Here is a 22983-nt window from a genome sequence, read left to right on the forward strand (position 1 = left end):
AGCATTTGGGGGACTTTTTGTTTGTTTGTTTTCTTCGGAGTGATGTCGACAGAACCGTTAGTCTCGGTTTCGCTGTGTCAAGAGGCAGTGCTTCGCGATCTGACCCTCCCGGCTCTCCGGCCGGGCTCTCTCTTTTCTCCCCTTTTCCCCCGCTTATACCTGAAGTAAGACCGGGCCCCCAGACCACGGTGGGCCACGCCGAAATCCTCTGCCAAACTCTTCAGGCTCTTCTAAATCTTCACATCACGTTTGTGGTAGACACTCTATCTATTAGCAAATTCAGGTAATAAAAGGGCAAACTGCAGTTGGTTCTCTCTGACCTCAAAGCAATAAAGCACTATTTCGTCTTCCCCACTTCACTGGCTCTGAAGGGTGACCTAAGTAATTATTTCTCAACATCGATTAATTAAATAAGCAGGAATAGGAGTGGCGCAGACTATACCTGACCAGGTATGTCATGGCTCTTGGCACAAGCCTGCATGCTAAAAACGCTTGGTTTCTGTTCTAGGCTTAAAAGGTGGAACTTCAGTGACAAAGTTGCATGTCCTCTTGTGAGTCGTTTTAGCGAGCAAACATTTTCAGTCATATTTTCATTTAAAGGAATTTAATTAAATGCCCCGGTTTTTGTTTCGTTTGGGGTTTTTTAATTTATTTATGGGAATATGCTTACATTATATGTGTATAAGAGTACTGGTGAGCAATTTGCTTAAATCATTGCCTTGAAATAATCTGTTCATTGGTACTATCAGCTCGACCCGACTTTCTCTCTGTTTTATGTGCTTGATCAATACCATCTAGTCTGGTGAAGCCGATGAAACGGACTTGAAGAAAACTGTGCGATCAGCGGCCCACGCACTGGCTTGGCTGGGAAGAGAACGCAGCAAGGGTCTCACCTGGAGTCGGTGAGGGAGAGTACGTCTGACCGGAATGATAATATTTGGGATCTTTTGCAGGAAAACCAAGTGCACGATCAGCCTTAAGGAACATTCTGTCCCAGCAGAAGGCACACAACGACGAAAACGGCTGCTTTGAAAGTTGTGGTCTTTTAATATTTGAATTCAAAATAGAAAATTGACACTCACACGCACGCACCAGAAAAATCCACAATTTCTTTCCATCCTTTCAACGGCTTCTCCACTGATTCTTGCTTCAGCAAAGCGAATAGCCTAGGGACCTTCTCGGGAGCATCCCCGGTCGTGCGGCCTGCCCCCCCCGTTCCCGCCCCCAGGGCTCCGAGGAGCAGAGAGAGCACCCCGAACCGCAGCCGGGGCCCCGGAGGGGAGCGGGGCTGGGCTGCGCGAAGGGGGAGCGGCAGCGGGGAACCGTCCCGAGGGCCGGCCGCCCCCTGCCCACCCCACAGGCTGGCGGAGCCGTCCCCTCCCATCCCGCCCGTCCCTCCTCCTCCCGCTGCCCGCCTCCGCCCCCTCCCCCGCGGCCGGGCCGGGCCGGGCCGGGGCCCTTGACGTGTCCCGGCGCCGATTGGCCGCTGGCCGATAGGATCTCCGCGGCCCCGCGTTAAGGCGGGGGAGCGCTCGGCGCCGGGAGCAGAGCGCTTCCCGGTATCCCGGCTCCACCACCCTCGGTCGGTATTCACGCCCGCCCCGTCCGGGCAGCGCCGCACCGAGCCGCGCCGCTTCTCCGCAGAGTGGCCATGGAGTACACGCCACCCCCCAAGCCGCAGCTCTCCTCCCGGGCCAACGCCTTCTCCATCGCCGCCCTCATGTCGAGCGGCAGCTCCAAGGACAAGGAGTCCCCCGAGAGCACTATCAAGCCTCTGGGTGAGTGGGGACGAGGGTGACCGCCGGGTGTCCGTGAGGTGCGAAACTCCCCTCCGTCCGTCTGTCCCTGGCGGAGCCCGCTGGCCTCCCTGACTCACCCTTCTCCGCGCTCCGGTAGCCGGGGCCGGGCAGCGGCGTGTCCCCCCAGCCCGAAGGCTTCCCCTGCAGAGGGGAAAGCCACACCACCTAAATCAGTTGAGTGTCTTCATCACCCACGGTCGTTTTCAGGCTGTTTATGGCATAAACAGTTTCCTAAATTCCTCCAGCTTCAGCTATTCCACTTATTTATCCAGCTTCACCCTAAGGTAGTTTTATTTCTCTTTGCTGATATGAAATGAATCTCTTAAATATTTATTGCAAATCCTCTCTGGTTTTGAAGTCAAATGAGAAGACTCTCCGTTATCGTACCTAGGCTTACAAGGGGTATAAAACTTGTGCGTAGACCTGGAAATCCGTTTACTCCACAGCTCCGCGATGTAGGCTCATATAGGTTGTTTTACTCTTCATAGACCGGAAGGATTTTTGTAGTATTGCTTGCGATTTTTGGGTAAGCGATTTCGCTTCTATTCGGTTGCCTCCATTCAGAATCCTGAAAGTTTTTAAAAGACATTAACGTCTTCCCCTCATCTCCCACCCTCCTCCCCACCGAGTTTCTGAGGTTTGTCGTCCTTGCATGTATCCAGGAGTTCGCAGAAAACTACAAAAAATGTGTTAAGCTCTCAGGGCGCCAATGAACAGGATTACATTCAACCTTAAAAGAATTTAGAAAAGGCAGCTCCCTCAGCGTCTGCTCCATCTAATCAACTGTCTCAGAAGATTTCACATAGTCCAGGGATTCATTGTGAACTTTATTTTTTTAGTCTAGGCGCTAATGTAGGCCGGGAATGTTGTAATTTTCCCATTCGGCATGTTTACAACAGCTTGTGTTAAACGTAGTGTTAGTGCTAGTGGGGGGTTGTTTGTTTGTTTTTTTCCTTTTTCCTGAAAACGCTTGTTTAATTTAACTTTTCAAAAATTTTTAACTCCACCCCACACGCCATTCAGCTTTTAATCGAAGGGAAACGGCTGCCTGTAACTCGACTTTTATTAAGTGGAGATGCGGGTAAAACCTTTCCCTGGAGGGGTAGGGCGCGTTCGTGCACCACCCGTTCCTTGGCGCCGGGCGGCGGATCCGTCGCCGCATCCCGTGCCGCAGCATGGGGCCGAGACAGAGCCCGCGCAGCCCCGGTCCCTCCCGGCCTCGTCTACAGGGGAAACTCCCAGCGGAGCTGCAGAAGCCCCCAGAAACGTCCCGGGACTTGCGGGGGTGGGCGGCAGCGCCGGCGGGACCAGCCGCGGCGGGAGGGCAGCGTCAGCAGCAGCTACTGCACCCACGTAGGTTGCGCGGCCGCACGCAGCTCCCCGGAGCCTATTTCTCCAAAGGAGCTTGTTCAGCGTCAGCAAACCGGCTGGGAGGCAAGGCAGACCTGGTTTTCCGGGAGGGTGAGCCCGCGCTCGCCGTTGAATTAGTATTAAGTGTTCGCTTCCCCCGCGGAGGAAGTGCGGAGCCTGCGCTTCTGAGTTGCGCGCTCTGCCAGCGGCGCAATCTAGGAGCAGCCTCAGCGCTGCCGCAGCGTGGCCCCGGTCCTCAGCAGCCCCTCGGCGCCCAAAGCTCCCGTTTTAATGAGAATTGGTGACCTTTCCATGGAACGCCCGGGTTAGCAGGGGGGCAGCGCGCAGGGCCTGCTCTGCCCCCTCCGCGCCCCGCAGAGCGGGTCACAGCCGGGCGGCGACGCGGCCGGGGTCGCGCTGCCCCCCGCCGCCCTCCGGCATCTCTCCCGGTGAGCCTCTGGAGAGTGGCGCCGTTCCATGCTCTTCCCGGAGCTCATTTCAAAAAATCACCACCACTGCTCTCAAAATGATGAGCTGACGCCTAAAGAACAAGCGCGGCTTTGCGGATGTGCTGGGGCAGAACGAAGGCAGAGGAACGACAAATGCCTTTTTATATGTAGATATATATATATACATATATATTTAAATAGCTTGTCTCGGCGGTCGCCCCGTCCTGGCTGAATGCCCCCTAGACTCTCTCTTTTTTTTTTTTTTTTTTTTTTTCCCCTCCTCCCCAAACTCTGCAGAACAATTCGTTGAGAAATCCTCTTGCGCCCAGCCTTTGAGCGATTTATCCAGCCTGGACCCTCACGGGGATTTTAGCAGCAGCCCTTCGTCCCTGTGCACCGAGCCCCTCATACCCACCACCCCCATCATCCCCAGCGAGGAGATGGCCAAAATCTCCTGCAGCCTGGAGACCAAAGAGCTCTGGGACAAGTTTCACGAACTGGGTACCGAGATGATCATCACCAAATCCGGGAGGTAAGGCTGGGCAGCTCCGGGTTTTTTCTCCGGGCAGCTTTCCCCCTGGCTTTGGTCAGGGGGAAATAGGGCAAAATAACAGAAACCCCGCGGGTTTTGTATCGGGAGAGCAGCAAGGCTGGGCTAAGGGGAGAAGAGGAGGAGGGTGAAGCCCCTTATTCGCCGCAGCTCCTCGGCGGGCCCGGCGCTGCGCTGTGCGGTGCACGGAACCCCGCTGGGGCAGAGGGAGAGGCGGCCCGGGGCGGCAGCGGGGCGGATGGAATCCATCCGAGGGGTCCCAGTGGATGGGTAGAAATGTTGCTTCCCTTATAATTCGGTCTGTAACAAAAACACCGCAGTGATTTTTGCGGGGCTGGGTTGTTACAGACCGAGGGAAACGCGAGGACGTGGGGAAGTAATTCGGTCAGAGCTTGGCTTGGTTTGTTCTTTTCACTCGGTTGCAAAAACGCGCAAAAGAATCCCACGCCTTCTCGTAATCTTGAACTATGCCGTTTCGTCAGTAAAGCTTCTGGATTTGAGTCAGTTAAACGGAGTCCGGAGAAGCCAGATGTTTTTTCGGGTCTTGTAATCGCCCAAGTTACTTTTTATTAATGTAGTTCCCTGACGGCATTTTTTTTTCCTAAGTGGTGAGATCTATTGGCATATGTTTGGGGTTTTTTTTAATAATATTAAAAACAGTAGGTAAAACCCCTGCAATTTGAAGTTCAACATTTCAAATTGTTCAAAGGTATTTAACTTTATTTCTGTCTACAACATGACCTTACACTTTTAAATTGTGTTTTGTCAAAACTTAAGTACCGAAAAGAAAGTTTAGTTTTGAAAATTCCGCTCAAAAATATCCTGAGCAGGCTTAGAAGAACACTCATCCAAAATATGTGAGAATGATAAGGGAAATAATTTCTGCAATATTTCCCTAACAGTAGTATGGATGCCGTAAAAATTAAAAAAACCCCCAGACTTTCTAAAGATGTATGTACCTTAGGTACAACTATTTTCTGAAATCACTGTGTACTTTTAACTAGCAGGCAAACAGTATATTTCTCCTTTACTTTTTATTTTTTACCTTTTTTTTCCTTTTTGTTTTCCAAATATCATTTGGATTTCAAGCTGCTTTTTCTCTGCCTATTGGAGAGACACAAGATTTAACTTCCATCATGCTTAAACAGAATCAACAGATACTTTTAGTTTTTACGGGTGGTTTAAATATAATTCTTACTTGTAGCAGCTTTTCAGAAGCTCTCTTATTTCTGTTCTCTATCCGCATATTTATTTTCTGATTTGCCTTTATTTCAGGAGAATGTTTCCAACGATCAGGGTTTCCTTCTCGGGAGTGGATCCTGAGGCCAAGTATATTGTGTTAATGGATATAGTTCCTGTGGACAATAAAAGATATAGATATGCCTATCACAGGTCTTCCTGGTTAGTGGCTGGAAAAGCTGACCCTCCTCTCCCTGCAAGGTTTGTAGATTTTACTGCTGATCTTTTATTTTTCTTTACTTTTCTTTTTTTCTTCCTTCAAGAAATACTTCCTATTGATTTTTCCATGCTGTTTGCAAACAGTGCTCTGAGATCTTGAGTCCATGCTCAACAGTTGGTTGCAAAACTGATTAATTTTCTGTGATGCAGAGTCTGGCGTCAAACCTCTGCTTGAGGTTTGATTTATACTGAGTTTGTTTGAGAACAGAATTTCTTTAAGGGTTCTTTTATACAAATGCTGTTTGTTTTCTAATTTTTTTTAATGAAGTTTATCTTTATTGAGATAAGAAAGCTTGAAAAAAAAATTATTTGTCTCTTGGCTTGCCCTCCCCCCTCCCCCTCAGTATTTGACCCCATAATTTGAAGCGATCCAGGCACCACTAGCCAAGCCAAAGTGGAAATACTACATTTCAGTTCAGTGCTGTTTATGCTTGAAATTATATTATTTCTCTAACATATCCAGCATTTACTAACCAAGAATTCTATTCTTGCTTTTAGTCATCTCATAAACAGCAGGCAAAACAGAGATTGGTTCTACAGCACAGATACCTTTCTTTTTTTTTTTTTTTGCTTAAGAAATCATGACATATTCTGAGACATCAGGAAAAAAAATCAAATAAATCCTCTAAAATAAATTCCTTTTTCTATAGAGAAAGAAATGCTGTAGAAATTCAATTTCTAAAATCATTCAATTAATGTAATTAATGGCTGATTCCTTTCATCACTGGGCAACTGAGGCTGCAGCACTAGGCTGTACGATGGGAGGGCACTTCAGCGGAGACCCACACTTCATCGTATTCAGCCCAGCACTTCAGTACGTACTTAAGTCCCCAAGTCCAGTAAGACTGCAGCACATGTCGAACGGCTTTGCTGAGTCAGAGCCGGAGATATGAAAATAATGGGGATGCCTCTCTGGCTTCAAAGAAACTTTTCGTGAAGGGCTCTGCACACGGATGCAGATCTGCTCCAGGTGGCTTAGCCTGGGGTTAAGAACTCACCTATTACAGAGGTAGAAATTAGAAGTGAAACACAAGAAATGGAAACAAATTTTTTTTTAGTGTGTGAGTATAGGCACGAAATACTGCACAATTTCCTTATATAAATAGTTGAACTGAAATCTTGGTGACTGGTGATCTCTGGAAGGCTGCTCAGGGAAGTAAACAAACAAAAAGCACAACCAGAGAAGCTGTGATTAAAGACAGCAACCTAGGAGTTATGTCGGCTTTGTTTTCATGGCCAAAAACTCCTTTTTGCAATGTGGTTAACGTCTGAGGGCTTCATTTGACGTATTGTAATGGGCACTGATCGAAACCCAAAGAAAAAACATGGATCCTTCTCCAAAGGAGTGAGCATCAAAAGAAGAAATAACAGGAAGACAGAAATAGTTTTAAGGCAGGGTTCTCCCCTTCTTTTTTCTGTGTTCATGCCCCTTTTGGGATACCTTTAAATAGATGCTAATTTGCACTTTATCTGGCACAGTCTAGTTCAACAAGGAAATACAAGAACATAAGACAAGAAACTGATCCTTGTAATAATTAGCAACTGCCCTATTGAGTGTTTTAAAGTTGGGGTCAAACCTTCTTGAAGTTTCATAGTTATTATCATTGTACTGTGGTAGCTCTTTAGGGTCCTCAATGGATCAGTACCCCGATGCGCAAATGTGCATCTGTGCTGTTCCAAGGATACTTTGCCTCTGTGTGTAAATGTCCACCTTTCCTCTTTCATTTTCACGATGCTTAGCCAAAAAGACTATTGATCATACCACAGGCTTAGATCACTTTTTCTTTGTATGAACAGTACTTAAATATACATTTATGCACTTTGTCCTTTCTAGGTTTCTCTTTGGTGAGAAAAAGGATGTCAAGAGGTTCAGTGTGCCAATGTTTGCATTACTAGTGCTTCTTCTACAGTGTTAATGCATCTTTTGAGGTGGGAGTCAGTCTTGCTTGAACAGATTAAAAGTAGTACTCCTCCCATCTTGAAACGAGTTTGGTCCTGCTCCAGTAACAGGAACCCTTAATGAAGTTATGATTTCTTGTCCTCCAAACACGCGGTTTCAGCTCTCTGTACTCGAGGAGTGTCAGCAAGGGGCATATGTGTGCTTAGCGTCTGGGCACTGGTAACAAGGTGCTTACTCCCCACGCACATCACTGCCTGCATCTGCACAGGCACGATGGCAACAGGGGAATTATTCAGGAGTTACGTTGTGCATGAGTGTAAGAATTTGCAGGATGGAACCCCTTAGGTGGTTTGCTCTTTCCATTATAAAAATAACTTTCAACACTAAGACAGTTTTGTGTTGTTTTTTGGGGTTTTGTGTTTTTTGTTTTTGTTTTTGTTTTTTTTTCAAATTAACAAGTATTCTGTGATTCTGTTTGAAAGATTAGCCCTTCAGGGAACTTTCTATTAAAACCAGTTTTATCCTTGTCTTCCTGCTGTCAATGTTGAAGACAAGTTTATGTTGCAACGAACACTTAAATAAAAATACTTTTCAGAGACACTTTTGGAAATCTTCTAAAGTGCTATCTGGGGATAGAGTTACTATGTGATATTTTATGTTTGTCTTCCACTTTGCTAAGACTGTGTGAAACATCAGTTTAATAAGTTTCAGCATGTACTTTTGTTTGATCTTCCTTTATCACCTCCTTTCTTTACTCAAAAGTTTGTCACTTTTTTTTAGCTATATTTGTCTACAGTAATTTGTTTAATGAAATTATAGTGTTTACACACAGAGAACTCTAGGTAGGAAGCCTTTAAAAGGTATTATATTTTTCGAATTATTTGAGACCATATGGTAAATAAAAGTAGCATGCATGGAGATTGTGAGACCAGACCGACTGGTAAACTAAATAGAGGGAGTGTGGTATCACATCACAAAATATACAAGAAGCAGTACCTAAACCTTGCACATATCATGAAACATCATATACTGTGGAGCAAATTCATACCCAAATATGGCTCCTAAATCCTTTGTGAGTCAAAGCAAGTAGGCCCTCACATCTGGCAGCTGAGCCCACACAAGCTTCTGGGGGAGCCTTGTGTGCTGCATTGGAATGTGCATATTTATCTCTTTAACCTGTTTGCTCATGGTCTTGCCGACAACTTCGGCTTCAGAAAGCAATATGTCAACCCTCTTTTCTGAGGTGTACAAGCCTGGGCTGTAGGAGAAGTGTGTGAAATAGGTGTAGCTCACCAAGTGGAGCCCTGTGATGCACTGGAATCAATGGTGTGCAGCAAATGGGTAAATTAAAATTAGGTCTGTTATTACACTTCTGTAACTGATATTATGGTGCCATCCTTCGGTGATTTCCCTGTTGGCACTCTGCTAGCATACAGGTACTTGGTAGTTTTAAAGCAGTGCCAAGCATTAACCATTGATGATGTAAAACAATTGTGCTCAGCTTTTCGACACATGAAAGTCTTTACTCATTCCCCAGTACATATTTGAAATACTTTGCCTTTTTGGTCCCAATTAGCCAAATCTTGCTGAGCCTGACATTCTGTGATCACAATAAACATTATTAGTTATCCAGACATTCAAAATTAGGAGTCAGGCTCCAAAGAGAAATGTCACAAGGCTGGCTGAAACATTGGAGGACATTTTTGTGACTCTTTGTTTTGCCTTCTCTAATTCAGGACTCTAAAGATTGAGATTTTCACAGCTTTTTAGAGGAAGGCAAAGTTAATTTTCATGAAAGCTAAAATTCTTTTGACATAACAGGGTTCCAGGTCTTAGATTTTCTGATACATCATCATTTTTATGAGCCTTGCAGTGCAATCATCAGAGTCAATAACAGTGAGGACACCTACATGCTAGGAATATTTTGTTGCAACAGGCCTAGCATCCCATTCATGAACATAGCTAGAGCAGCCAAGCTGTGCTTCAGATCAATGTAAGGAAAACGTTCTGCACGTCTGAAGTGAGCTGTGCCTGTAAAACTTTGGTTTCATTGTGACTTGGGGATTCTGCCAGCAAAAATGGAGAGTGCAGGATCAAATCTCCATCGTCTTAGAGCAAAAGAGCTGTGCTCCCCAGCGTCTTTAGTATGGTCATTCCTTGATTAGGGATCAGTGTAGCCTATTGGGGAGTTACACCCAATCGTTTAGTGGTTTTTCCATTCTAAAATCGTAGCCCAACAGTGAGAACAAATGTTTATCTTTCTAACCTCACATCTCAGTGTGTCCCACCCACCTAATGGAAGAAATCCATTCGTGTGGCCAAAGATATCACCCAAAATGAGAGTCAGGCCTCGGGGAGTGATAACTAATGCAGACAGAAGCAGAACAGGGCTGGTTTGCACTAGCTGAAGGTCTAGTCCAGCTCTTAATTCACTATCACAAAAGAACGTTTGAGTTAATAATTTTCAGCAATATATTGTTCCTATAAAATCATTGTTTTTAAATAGCCTGGCACTTGTAATTAGTCTAGTCATAATATATATATCATTGTACCTACGTGTCTTCTTGTTTCCTTTTCTTCTGCTTAATTTCCCAAGTGGTGGATTGTTAATTACAGAGCTGCAATTAATTTTTCATGTCAGACCACTGTGCTGGACTGCAGCCTTCAACTTCTTATAAACAGATGTCACCACAGCGAACGTGTGATCGAGTGCAGGTTAAAATCATTATCACAGCTTAATGTTACAAATAAAGAAAAATGCATTTTTATCTACATTCCCCCATTATCTCTGTAATGACACTATGTTTTTTCTCTTGGTTCTGTAGTCATTGTTATTTTAAGTGCTTGTTAGTACAGCTGTGGGGAAAGACATGATCAATTTTTCTTTTGGGAAAAGACACAACAGCAAATGTTAGTTAATGTCTCCATTTTAGATAACTGGATAAAATAATAGGTATGGTTAAGGAGCAGTCTAGCACTCAGACACAGTATTCTTCATTAGGTTCCAGTGAACTAAATAAGTCATCTGCTTTACTGTCTTTCATTATTAGCTGTTTTTCAGGCATTAATTAATTTAGGGGAGATGGTGTCTTGTTCTAGCAGCAATTTGTATTACCCTAAGCTGTCAGGAAATCTGTGTCCGTGAAACTACTGCATATCCCAAAAGCAAGATGATATGTGCTTTTTAATTTCATATGGAGGTGATGCCCAAGCACAAACCAAGAGGCGGGATTTTTTTATGAGCAGACCTTCTCCCTGTGTTTTTTAGGTTGTATGTGCACCCTGACTCCCCATTCACAGGAGAGCAACTGCTGAAGCAGATGGTGTCCTTTGAAAAAGTGAAACTCACCAACAACGAGCTGGATCAGCACGGCCACGTGAGTAGCCTTCCTGGTGTGAATGGGTAAAGGAAAGTCCATAGGGGAATTGCTCGCTTGTGCCACAGGGCTAAGCTTGCAGGAGAGAGACTGAAATGGGGAAAGGTTGTTATGGCTCCCACATTACACCTCTCTTGGCCAGCCCCTAGTAGTACAGTGAAAGAAGATGTTGTGTGAAGCTTGAATGTGTTTGGTTTAACACATTTTAGGGCTCCTTTGGGTTCTTCTGTTGTTGAGGAATAGGTAGCTTAAAAATCAGGTTTTTTTTTAATATTTTATAAGGTAGAGCCCAAGTCAACAGTTCAAATCATGGTCCTGCTGCCATCAGAGGCAGAACATTCATCAGAGACAAGTTCAGGGTGGATATAAGCATCCAAGTAAGGGATAGAAGTAAGGCAGATGAGCCATTTTTTGTGCTTCTGCTTGCATTTTGTGATTTGGCAGTATGCTTTGCCACATGCAATGGCCAGCAAACCCATGTGCTTTTACATGTGTGATTTGAAGCTCCCTGTCACTTCAGGCTAGAGCTCCTTTACTTCCAGACTCATTGCAGCCTGGGCATAGAGTCAGAAGAAAATACTGATGTGACACCAAAACAAGGCCTATAGAATTATAAGAATAAATGTGCCTCAGTTGCCCTTGAGATAACTGTAGGTTAACTGCAAGTCAAAGTGCCAAAGTCTGGACTTGGGCCTCTAGAGGAGCAGGAGGTGCCAGTTTGTTGTCACAAGCCCAGAGGCTGGAAGCTGGTAAATAGGATGCAGAGCTGCTGGCCACGGTTTCCTGCTATCCTCTGTTAGAGGGAACAACTCCTTTAGTTACCTGACTATCTACTGGTAGGTGGTAAGAAAAGGTATTGTCTGTCCTGTCCTCTCCCCTAAAGTGATTGTGAAGTGCAGGATTGGCTTGGTAGGGCATCCAAATTGCAAAGAAAAAACTAAAAGTGTTGCCTCTGGGCTTGGTGGTTCTCTCAGGGAAGGTAGAAGGAGCAGGGGGATGGATTTGAAAGAGTTGTTGGCTGAGAACAGGGCAGTTCAGAGGAGAGAGATTAAAGGCAGTGTTAGTAAATGAGGTGTTGGGAAGAGAGGAGTGATTTTGAATTCTAAAGCATTTGTAGCAGTAACTAATTTGTACAGCTGAATAATTAGGGTATACAACGTATGAGAAACCCCTTTCCTAGTGTGGCATTTATTGACTGTGTGAAACAGTGGCCATTTGTCTGACCTGTGTTCTGTGAAAATGTTTCTCATCCAAAAGAGAATTTTTACTAATTTCAGGACCTGAGAATTGAATCACAGCCATGATCATTTAAAATACATCCCAGAAATAACAAGAACAAAAGTATTTTAAAAACCCCAAGCAAACAAAAAAAAGCCCAGAAAGCCTTGTGTTTTTCTTTTGTAAAGATCCATTTGTGGGTACATTGTTCTTGAATCCAGTTCCCACCGTTGTTCCTTTCATGACTGGTGGAGAATGTATTTTTTTCCCTCTCTTTTATTTCATAATAAGGGCAAAGCTGAAGATTTGTGGGCTCTATCACCGAGTGATGATAGAGCAGTATACGTGCGCACTTAAAAAGAAGCATTTTTCATCATAACAGGGGCCATGTGTGCCTCTAATAAAGGGCTTGCAGCAGTATATTGCAAGCTAGTTAGGAGCAGTGCAGTTCCCAGAAGCCCAGACAAGTATAAAGAAGAAGTAGGTTGGAGGAGCTGTCGGGAACAGAGACATGACAGAGTAAGAAGACGTAATCGTCTCAAATACAGGCAGTGGGAGAAAATGATCCATAGTGTTTGAGATACAATCTTCCCATTAATTTCCAAAGAAGCAGTAGAGGTTGATCCCATTCTTTACACAAAGGCAACGTGGATGGAAAGTTTTGCGTGTTCAGTTAAGAATAAGCCCTGAAGGCTTGATCCTGTGTTGAGATTTGCCTGACAGGTATTATGCCTTCATGGAGCACTCCCTTTTTAATATTTTGTGAGTTTTTATGTTCCAAATTAGGGTATCAGGTTTTATATGAAGCCCTATTGAAGCTATGTAAATACCACCATTGGATGATCAGTAGAATAAAGAAAGAAATTAATTCTCTGGAGCCTTTAAGGAGGGCTCACTGTGCTACGGCCCATGGCATTTCTGAACTCCTGTGTACTAAGAGAAGAGGAGAATTGAAGCACCATCCAAAATCTCTCCCTTCAGTTTGAAAGAGCCAGTCTTTACTGGTGAGAAGTTTTTAATTATGTTTGATAAAGTGTGTTGGTTTCTGAGGAAGTCTGGATGACCTAAAAGATGCCTTTGGATACAAGTTATAGGTAGAGAAGCTAGATCCAACCTGATTCCATCTTGTTCTAGTTGCTTTCTTTCTTCAACCTCTAGAAGACAGTTTTGGGAGTTCAGGTAATTGTGGTTTTATTTGTAAGGTGGTCATTTCCTAAAAAGGATTCTGGAGAGAAGAGAGGCCTTTGTTTGTTCTAGCATTTATTTGTTTTCTCCTATTCCGAGACTTTTGGTGTTGGCAAGCATTTCTGCATGTGTACCTTCAGCAGCATGTGTAACCCCGTAGCTATGCACATATTCTCCCCAAGCATCAGGCAGAAGTCTTATCTCTGTGTGCATGACATACAGCTTGCTCTGTGGAAATGCTTTCAGATATCCTTACCAGAGGAAGGAAATGGCTCCTATCTCTGGATTTTTATAGCCGAATGAGTAATTCCCATTTTTCTGGCTGTGAAACATTTATGAATGTGACTTTTTTCTCCAGATTTCTGGTGATGTTTTTCACACAGAGTACTTTCTTTAGGACTTCTGGTTGCACTTTGTTGGGGTGGCATAGTTTCTGGTTTCTGGTGAGGTGAACCATGAGTGTATACATTATTGTAATTGCTTTTCTGGCATTTACAATAACAAAACTTAAACACATGAATGTTTGCAAAAGCAAACAGAAAGGTGTGAACATGGCCAACGAATAATTGTGAAAGCAGGGATTTTGAAATAGCCACAAGGAGTTATGCCCAGTATTTTTTAGAGTCAACCACGCAGAAGTTAGGAACTTCCATGTTTTTAGAAAGAAAACTTTGCCTGGTAATGCTATTCTTTGGTAAATATGGAAGCGGCATTCACAGCACAGTTCCTGGATTCAAAACCACCTTCAAAGTTTGCAGCTGGCATCCAGATTGCCTCTGGTGACTGGTTTGTAGCCAGTGGGAGCCAGATGCCTACAAACCTGCCTGACCTTACAGCAATCAGGATCCTGTAAGGAGGGATCCTGGTCATCTGCCCAGCTGCAGGCTGTCAGCACAAAGGTAGATGGGGTGGCTGGGGGCCTGTGGCTGGGGGGCTGCTGTGAGTATATGTGCACCTGATGTTTCTTTTGGGGCATGCCAGTGTAAGTATCACAGAGCTGGCATCAGGGATTTTCTGCTAGCTACACTATGTGGGCAGGGCACTGCTTGGACTTTGAGAACACTCTTGGAGGCTACTCTGTGAGGTCCACCCTGTGTATCTAAATCGTTTGGGCTGTTTTGATGGTCCTAACATAAGAAGTTGCATGGATATGAAGGGGTATCTTTGTGCTCACTTTATTATCAGTGAGTATTACAACATTAGCAGCTTGTGTTCGGGGGTGGGTGGAGCACTACATGTACAGACCCTCACATAAAGGAAATGGTGACCTTAACCTTGGCCATGGATCTTTTGTGACCTTCTGGCTGTATTTGGTACTTGTTTTGTACCTGAATGACCAGGCTTACCTCTGATGGGAATGAGCAAGGTAGAGCATCGCGGCAGGGGATGTTGTGTTTGTGCACTTTAATTTTTGGAAAACTTTCATAAAGGATTACGTGATCTTGTTTTAGAAATGTAGTTTCTTTATCACAATTTGCATTCACAGAGGAGTAAAGGCAAGGGCATATGTGAGAGCTGCTCTGTCACAGCTTTTTCCTCCTTCCACTCGGCTGCTGCTCAGATGTAATGCCTTGGTGTTGATATCATGGCCATTAAAGGCAATGGAAAGTACCAAGGTCTGTGGGCCAGCCCTTCAGTAAGCTCATCACCATAAACCCTCCTTTAAAATGTCTTTTCCATCTGCCTGGAGCACTCCAAGTGATTAAGATGGTAAGACAAAATTTTACGTAGAGACGGAAAGGTGCTAAGGGTATTAAAGGCAAGGTCCATGGTTGTTGTGTCTGTGCCTGTATAAAATGGTGAAGTGCTTTGAGAAAGGACTGAGTTGGTAAAAGCAGACATACAACATTTTAAGGGAAATGGTTCCCTGTCACTGTACTGACTTCCTTGATGTTGTGTGCCTTCCCCCAAAATCCCAGTATGAGTCTTGGTAATATTTGGCCCCAAAGGAGCAGTAAAGAAGATGCTGGTGGAAATTGTAGCCATGATAGAGCTGTCTCTAAGCTCTCCACTCCAATGCAATGTGCAACCTTTCTCATTGACTGAGTTAGCATGAAATACTGCACCACTTCTGTTGTGTTTCAGTTGAAGTTAACGCTTCCTGAGGAATGCACATTAGCTATTCCAGATGTACGGAGCTGACTGTAATGTCGTTATGGCCCCTGCAAAATAGAACCACCCACACCAATGCCAATTTCGTCTTGTGACTGTGATTATATCCAAAACAAGGGTTGGTGTGAGTCGAGCTCTGTATTTAATTCTTATATTGTAATACTGTGGTTAGAGGCAGCCGAACAGGCCTCCAGCCAGTGGTAACTGAAGCAAGTGGGACTCTCGGTTTGACTCCAGTGAATGTTGAAATTGGTTAGTTGGTACCTTTGGTAGGTTTAGAATTGTTTTGCGAGCTCGTAAACAATTATTAATGAGGACAGAATAGCAAAACCTTGTCATTTTGGGGTTCTGTACTAGTTTCCCTCCTTGCTCTCATTTTTGGTAGTCTGCGGTAAAGAGCATCTATGAAGTAATTTGTTTTAAAGGTTTGCCACAGTGAAAGGATCCATGGAGTTTTATTTTTGGTCAGCTGGTTTGGGCTGCTGCTGGTGGTGGGTTTTTGGATGGGCCTTATTTTTTCTGTAGTTTTTTTCAGAGGAATTTGTGACTGTTTTCATTCTGCACCTGCACATTTTTGCAAGTGGGGACTCTTGGTCATTAGCTTTCAGGAGTTACATATTTACACCTCCAAATGGGGCACACTCTGGGAGTAACTAATTCTGTGCGTAAAAAACACCTCATCTGTAGGAACAGGTATTTATGCTTCAAAAAATGCATGCTCACCAGTGGCGTAGGAGTAAGAGGAGACTAGCTCCCGGAATGCCTGCTTTTCCACCTTCATTTCCTGGAACTACCCAAAGGAGCAGGAGAGTTTTGTTCTGAAAACTAGCCCCTGGCTAGTTAGATTTCAGATGTCTTCCCTGCAGTGTTAATTAGATGGGTTTTTTTCCCCTATGGTTTTATAGCCTTCAAGTGTCCTGTCAACCTTCCTCTCAGGACAGTGCTGTGTCACTCTTTCTTGCAGATCATTTTGAACTCCATGCACAAGTACCAGCCGAGGGTACACATCATTAAGAAAAAGGATCACACGGCTTCTTTGCTAAATCTGAAGTCAGAAGAGTTCAGAACGTTTATCTTTCCAGAGACAGTTTTTACTGCTGTTACCGCCTACCAGAATCAGTTGGTGAGTACAGTTGCTAATTTTTACAGTTATAACTAAATCCCACCCTGCCAAAAACTCCTTTTTGCCCCATCGAAACTAGGAAAGCTTCTGACATAACCTACCTTTCCATGACAATCTTATTCACATTCAGGAGTAATTCTTAAATATATGAGTAGTACTACTGACTTCAAAGAGCCATAAGGATTATTTATGAGAGTAAATATGACAAGTAAGAGGCTTTCTTTCGTCTTCCCTTCTGTCTATACAAAGCTGTTTGCATATTAACATTTAGTCATTTTCTAATTATAGCTCATTAAAGAACTATTCTTATTTGCAGTGATCTTTCATGCCACAAACTATGAGCTGAGAGAGATTCTGGTTTGCACATGATGATTTCATGGGCTTAAAAAGTTGACTAATTAAGCAGTAAGGCTCAAATGTAAGGAAAATCACTCAGAGATATGCTTTTCAGAGGCTGCCCAGATTACATCCAGATGTTTGAATTTCAATTTGCATGCTAGTGAATAATATATACAAAATGGAGGCGATCATAACAATGGATTGCTAATGAGTAATTTTAGGAAGTCTATAAACAGTAAGAGACCAGAGGCTCTGCTTGACAGTGGACTGGGCTTTAATATTTAAGTCAGTAGAAATACGTTGTTGCCTTCAGTGTGACTCAGAGCACGCATTAAGGGCTTAATGACTATGGCACTTTGAAAATAAACCTATTTCCCTTTTTAGTTCCCCCAAGTTAAGAAAAATATAGGTACTCTCCAAGCACGTGGGCAGGCAGTATCACAGAGTCAATGTACCTGATGGATTATTTAAAGAAGTCGGCATTTCTTAATATGAAGCAAAAGTAACTGGTTTTGAAATGCTATGAATAAAAGGAAACTACTGCATAGAGGGCCAGTGAAGCTCTGAATATAATAGTAGTAATATTAAGTCAGTCCTATTACAGACACCATATCCTGCTTTAAGGCTTCGATGTATCGATTTTAAACTCGGGTTTGTATCTGAATGCTGCAGAAAACACATTCAGCACCTGGCAATCTCAAGAATATGACGTTTGGACAGGCAGTTAGATTTTTTCATGTAACTTTCTATAGAAACCAGCAAAATAGTAACAGGCACAAAACCAGGCTAAACCTGGAATTTATTTCTGTAGGATGGATTTTTGTCTACAGATGATATTTACACCAGAGATGTTTCTAAACTAACCTTCCCAAAGCACATACATTGAGTCCTGGAAAATTTCTCAATGGAACATCTCCGGAACCCCTAGAGGCTGATGTTGTCATTTTATTTATGACTAATGAAAATGGAACCTTTTTTCATTTTTGCCATTTCTTTCAGAACTGTTTTAAGGAGGGATTGATTACATTTCTGGAGGTTATTAGATAAAAGCTAAATACATTACACTTTCAACAAACTATCTCATAATTTAAGATTTAAAGGGCATGCATTTATTTAAACAGTCAAACCACTGCCACAGAGTTGAATTGTAGGTCAGATTTCATTTTAAAATGCTTTCTAGCAGATGTTCTCTGATTGTTTGTGAGACAGTCTCTCAGGAAGAATATGGCCATAAATGATTGTGAGTCTCATCTGGCTTTGGTGGATACAAAAAGTTTCTCTTGTGATGTCATACCAAAACTTTAATATTAGGAAAATGGAAGTTTGATTGGTGAAAATATGCTCCAGAGATGAATAGACATCCTTATTGTTCTGTAGTGCAGTTGGCTTGGTGTGTTGGTGATCTAAGTCAATGGAATTAGTTAGAGCTTGTCTTTTTTCAATGTAGTTTTCATAATGCTTCCATAAAAACCTTCACTGTACGTGAGGGACTAACTTGCCACTCTATGCAACATCACCGTGAGTCAAGGGCTTATGGATATCCTGGAATTAAAATGAGACTATAACTAACTTTCCGAGCTGTTTCAAGGTCCTTGTGATAAGGCTGTAGGGTTGTTTCCACCAGTTGTACCTGTATGATGAGACAGCATCAGACCCCTGACCAGTACTGAGGTCCCATGGTGTTTGATCAGCCCACTGAACACCATTAATTAAAAACTCAGGTTTTGTCTTTGTCAGCACATCCCTTCCTCTCTGTGTTTCCCTCCCAGAAGACCTCTTTCTCAGAATTAAAAGCTGGGTTCAGTTGTCCTCTTTATCTTACTTTTTTTATTTTGGAGGAGAAGCCACCCTGTTTTGAAATACCTTTGTTTGATGAGAGCACTTTATTGTTCGAGGATTTGGAAAAGATCCTTTCTTTTTTTTTTCTTTCCTGCATCTTGAGGCCCAGGTATTAAAAACGACGTTGTGGCCTCCTCAACATAGTTTTTTTGGAGGAAATTTAGGCTGACAAAGCCTCTTAATACAAAATGTTGAAAGCTGTTTATTTTCATGGGCTTACACTGGAGTTGACGGCATTCACTGCCTTGCAGGATGGTCCTGTGTTGTACCTCATCAAGCTATAACTCCCACTTACAATTTTATTTTTAACTCTTGGAAGGAGAGTGGCTGGAAAATTCAAATATTGTAATGACATCTCAGGTTTTATTCACCAAATCTAAATTGGTTGGACATACAGAAAATTTGGCAAGGACAATAGTGTATTTTTTTTCCTGCTTCCCAAAAAAACACATTGAAAGCCACTACCATATGCCTGAGAAGTTTCACTGCAAAGTTAGGGGGATACTTTGTGACAGAGGGATTCCTGGTCAATGTATTGCTCTGTTGGAATAGGAAGGCTGACTGAATGACTGGATAGGTTTGTAGAGGTTTGCAGCTGCTTTCGAATAAGAGTTTTGATTGCAAGATCTCTTGTTTTTCAGTACTCTGATAGTTTCAGTGGGGTTACTCCTTTAATCCAGGTTCAGTCACTTTAAATATGAGTTCTCCCCAAATTTTTCCTTCCCTTCCTCAGCCTCTTTTCATACAAAACCAATTAAAGTGCCCAAATGTGATGGCTGGTAGGCCTGGTTGATAACATTCTCATCCTAGAAAAAAAAAAAAAAAGGAAAAAAAAGAAAAAAAGGGGTGCTGAACTGAAGCCATGTCTTCAGGTCTGCAGATGGCAGCTCCTAGTTCGGGCTCTTAGTAGTTCATGTGCAGCTCCATCAGTAAGGCTTAGCTGTTAGCAGTGTTATTTGCATTGCTTGTGGAAAAGACAACCTGATTGATGCTGGTAAAGTATTTGGAAGCTGCAATGCTGTACGTGGGTGAGTTCCTCCTGCTGTGGGCAACATGAAGGCTGAGCCTGGTGTGTCTTTGGATCTTTCCATTGCCATATGTGTAATACACTCTGGTTTGCCTCCTCAGCTTTGCAGTGTCTTGAGAGCAGCACACACACACACACAGACACAACAAGGAACATGGATAAAATTAGCAGTGAATTCAGGAGGATGGATTGGTTGACACTTTGTGTGCTGCAAACACTATATTCATGTAATGTTGCTCCTTTCTGTGTTTCCAGATAACTAAGTTGAAAATTGACAGCAACCCTTTCGCTAAAGGATTCCGTGACTCTTCCAGACTCACTGATATTGAGAGGTAATGGGGACTTTCTGTTTACTTTGCATGCAGATAAGATAAAGAGAAGAGACAGTTTGTAGGAAAAGCATCCTTTCAACTCCTCAGAAGCTATGCATTTTAATGTTATCTTATTGCATATAGTAAGACTCCACCACCTCCTTTAAAAATACTTATAAACTTTATAAAGAAAGAGCTGTTTTGAGTTTTGACATCTGTTCCAGTTGGGGCCAATATATTTGTCTTCCTAAGGGGGCTTCTTGAAGGGGGGAGAGGGTCAGTTTTACAACTTCAAAATGAAAAGCTTTTTTCTTATCATGCCATTTAATCCTATTGAGGGCTGTGAATTGGGTCAATGGGAAACAAGGGCAGTGGTCCTGTGAAAAACATCTTTACACTCCCTAGTGCTCAACACAGTGAAAAGAAGAGAGGAGAGCTCCCAAAATACACTTCAGCAGTCCCAGACGCTGAATTAGCATTTATTGCCATCAGGATGAATCCAATAACTCCCACTCTGACAACAAAGATGCCATTTTTGTTTCACAAAAATTGTACTGCAGGCTGCACCAGGAGAAAGCTTTATCTGGAAACTGTTGAGTTTTGTGTCTGTACAGCTCATTACAAGCAACTGCTGCCATAAGGACAGAAGCATTAACCCACAGCTGAGTAGTAAATAAACTTCAATCTCTTGGCAGCTTTTCAGCACATCACATTTTTATGATATCGTGTCAAATAGTTTGGCAAATGAAGCAAATTAAGCTGCCTGTGTCCTTTAGGCTGGAAGAGAACTCGATGGAGATGGATATAGCACATCCAAATTTTCCTATGAGCGCACAATCATGAAAGAAAGTTTGGAGAGGCCAAAACCCTCCAGGCTCCTATGTGGGGATATCCAGATGTATATGTGAATCATCTTTCACAGGTGCACATAGGAGACAAAGTGCTCACTGGAGTCATATTCATAGACCTAGGCAAAGTCTTTACAGCATTTCAAAAGTACATCTATCTAAGCAGGTCCGTGGATGGGAAATAGTGATATACTTTATACCTTACTGGTGACTGGATCGTTAGTGATCCATTGAGTAAATGGGTAAAAGAACAGTAATTTGGGGAAAGAAAGCTTGCAGCTGCAGTGTACACTTGCAATGTTGTTGAAACTTGTTTCCTAAGTGAAAGACTTCGCTGAAAAAAAAAAAAGGCAGATTTAATAAAAATAGCATAGCCTACTGTATTGACAGAATACTGAGGTAAACAACATCCGAAGCTCAGGTTTGTATCCAACAAATAGTCAAGGAAGGACCCGTTGGAAGAGATTTCCTTGTTTTACAGACAGGAGACATCTAACGATACAGCATTGCAAGGGCGGAAAGAGTCTGAACAGATAAGCTGGGAGAAAAACTTAGTTACCTCTGCGCAGATGAAGGGACTATCATGGTGCTGGATATGAAGGGAATTTTTCCAGAGGACATCTTATTATAACAGCACATGGCATGGAGTCAGAAATGCTGAGCATAAGCTGCAGTGCCCTTTTGTTTATTGATAAGTGTAAGAATAGAGCCTGAAACAGGCAGCCGAGCCCAGGCACGAATGTTACCATGAAAGATAAGGCAGACAAATGTGAAGCCTACAATAAATACAAGAAGCAGAATGTGAAAACTATTGAAATTACATTAAAACTCTGGATTTGAGAGTCCAAGTTTGGTTAAGGTCTTATTTTGACTTAAATTGTAAATCTGAGCCCTGATTAGCAAACAATAGTATTTTAAAATACAAAACCTGCTGCACAATACATATTATCATGAGATAATAAAAGTAAGAGGTTGTTTGAGAATTTCCTAAGTTATACAATATGGTCCAGAAATACCAAGGGTTTTATTCCATACTGGAATTGAAATATTCAGGCAGATGAGAATGTAATTCTCTAAGTGCCCACTAGTTCTATAGATTTCATCTTAGCACCAGAAAAATTGCTTAAAGAAATCTGAAATAAAGCAAAAGGAATAGCAAAGTGAGATATGACAAGAGGAAAAATTTCTTACTTGATGTCTATTGCAACATGCATTACAAGTAGGTGAATATTGAATAGTACAACATAACTCTTGCTCAGCCTAGTTGGAAATGTAGTTATTTCTGTAAGATAACTGCTGGAGAAAAATACTTATTTACCAGGGAAAAGACTATGAAAGCCAAATGCACACTTGTGCAGCTCTTGAAAATGGAATAGTTATCTAGAAGCTGTGAAAATACTTTCCATGCACTCCTCCCTAAGCAGGCCTGCATACAGCACATGCATGAGTAATCTACAGTGTGGTGCAGCGATCCTAATGGCCTCCCGTAAAGCATCCTGTGATGTTAGGGCCAAGAGAGCACTCATTTATCGTGAGTTCCAGCTTTTCCAAATGACCTAAGTAGTGTGAAAGCGTACAGAGCTTTGTATTTCATTTCCAGGTATTTAAGCCTGCTTTTTCCTAAACAGCCTTTGGGGAGGGAAACAAATCAGATCAATTGATCTTTAGAGACCTAAAGAAATTAAATTAGTCTGGAGTCAGTTACTGCACTAAACCATCCAGTAATTGGATTGCTCCTTGTAACTGATTGAAAACAGCCTCTATCTGTAACAATATAGGGAGCTTTTCTTTGCAGTAGATCTGAGAGAAAAACACATCTTTTTATGACATGATGACAGAAATTGCACTTTTTTAACCTAATTGAATATGATTTTATAAATATGTGACTTTAACGATTTCAGGCTTTCCATTCTAGATTTATGATCCCTCTGTAGGAAATTCAAGCTGCAAATGCCTTTAGGATTAAATCTATTGGCATTGTATGTGTTGGAGTTAAATAATATGTGTAAAGGTAGTGAAATTAGCAAAACAGTAGAGGAAGTAGGTAACAGCAAAGCTGTTGAAATGCTTGCATTTTCTTTTGTTCCTGTGTAAATAC

The 22983-nt window shown here is 42.7% G+C and overlaps 1 protein-coding gene across 1 annotated transcript in view; it reads left to right on the forward strand.

Moving 5' to 3' along the window:
• The first annotated feature begins 1651 nt into the window (after nt 1–1651).
• Nucleotides 1652–22983, forward strand: part of TBX20 (T-box transcription factor 20) — a 34157-nt gene continuing 12825 nt past the window's right edge. Inside the window, exons 1-6 of the mRNA XM_027729090.2 lie at nt 1652–1778; nt 3896–4130; nt 5424–5588; nt 10775–10883; nt 16363–16521; nt 19982–20058. Coding sequence (XP_027584891.1) covers nt 1652–1778; nt 3896–4130; nt 5424–5588; nt 10775–10883; nt 16363–16521; nt 19982–20058 — 872 coding nt within the window. The remainder of the gene's footprint in view (nt 1779–3895; nt 4131–5423; nt 5589–10774; nt 10884–16362; nt 16522–19981; nt 20059–22983) is intronic.

The sequence above is a fragment of the Pipra filicauda genome, unplaced genomic scaffold (assembly GCF_003945595.2).
Source record: "Pipra filicauda isolate LSUMZ 115617 unplaced genomic scaffold, ASM394559v2 scaffold363_size724302_pilon, whole genome shotgun sequence".
In the NCBI taxonomy this organism is placed as follows: Eukaryota; Metazoa; Chordata; class Aves; order Passeriformes; family Pipridae; genus Pipra; species Pipra filicauda.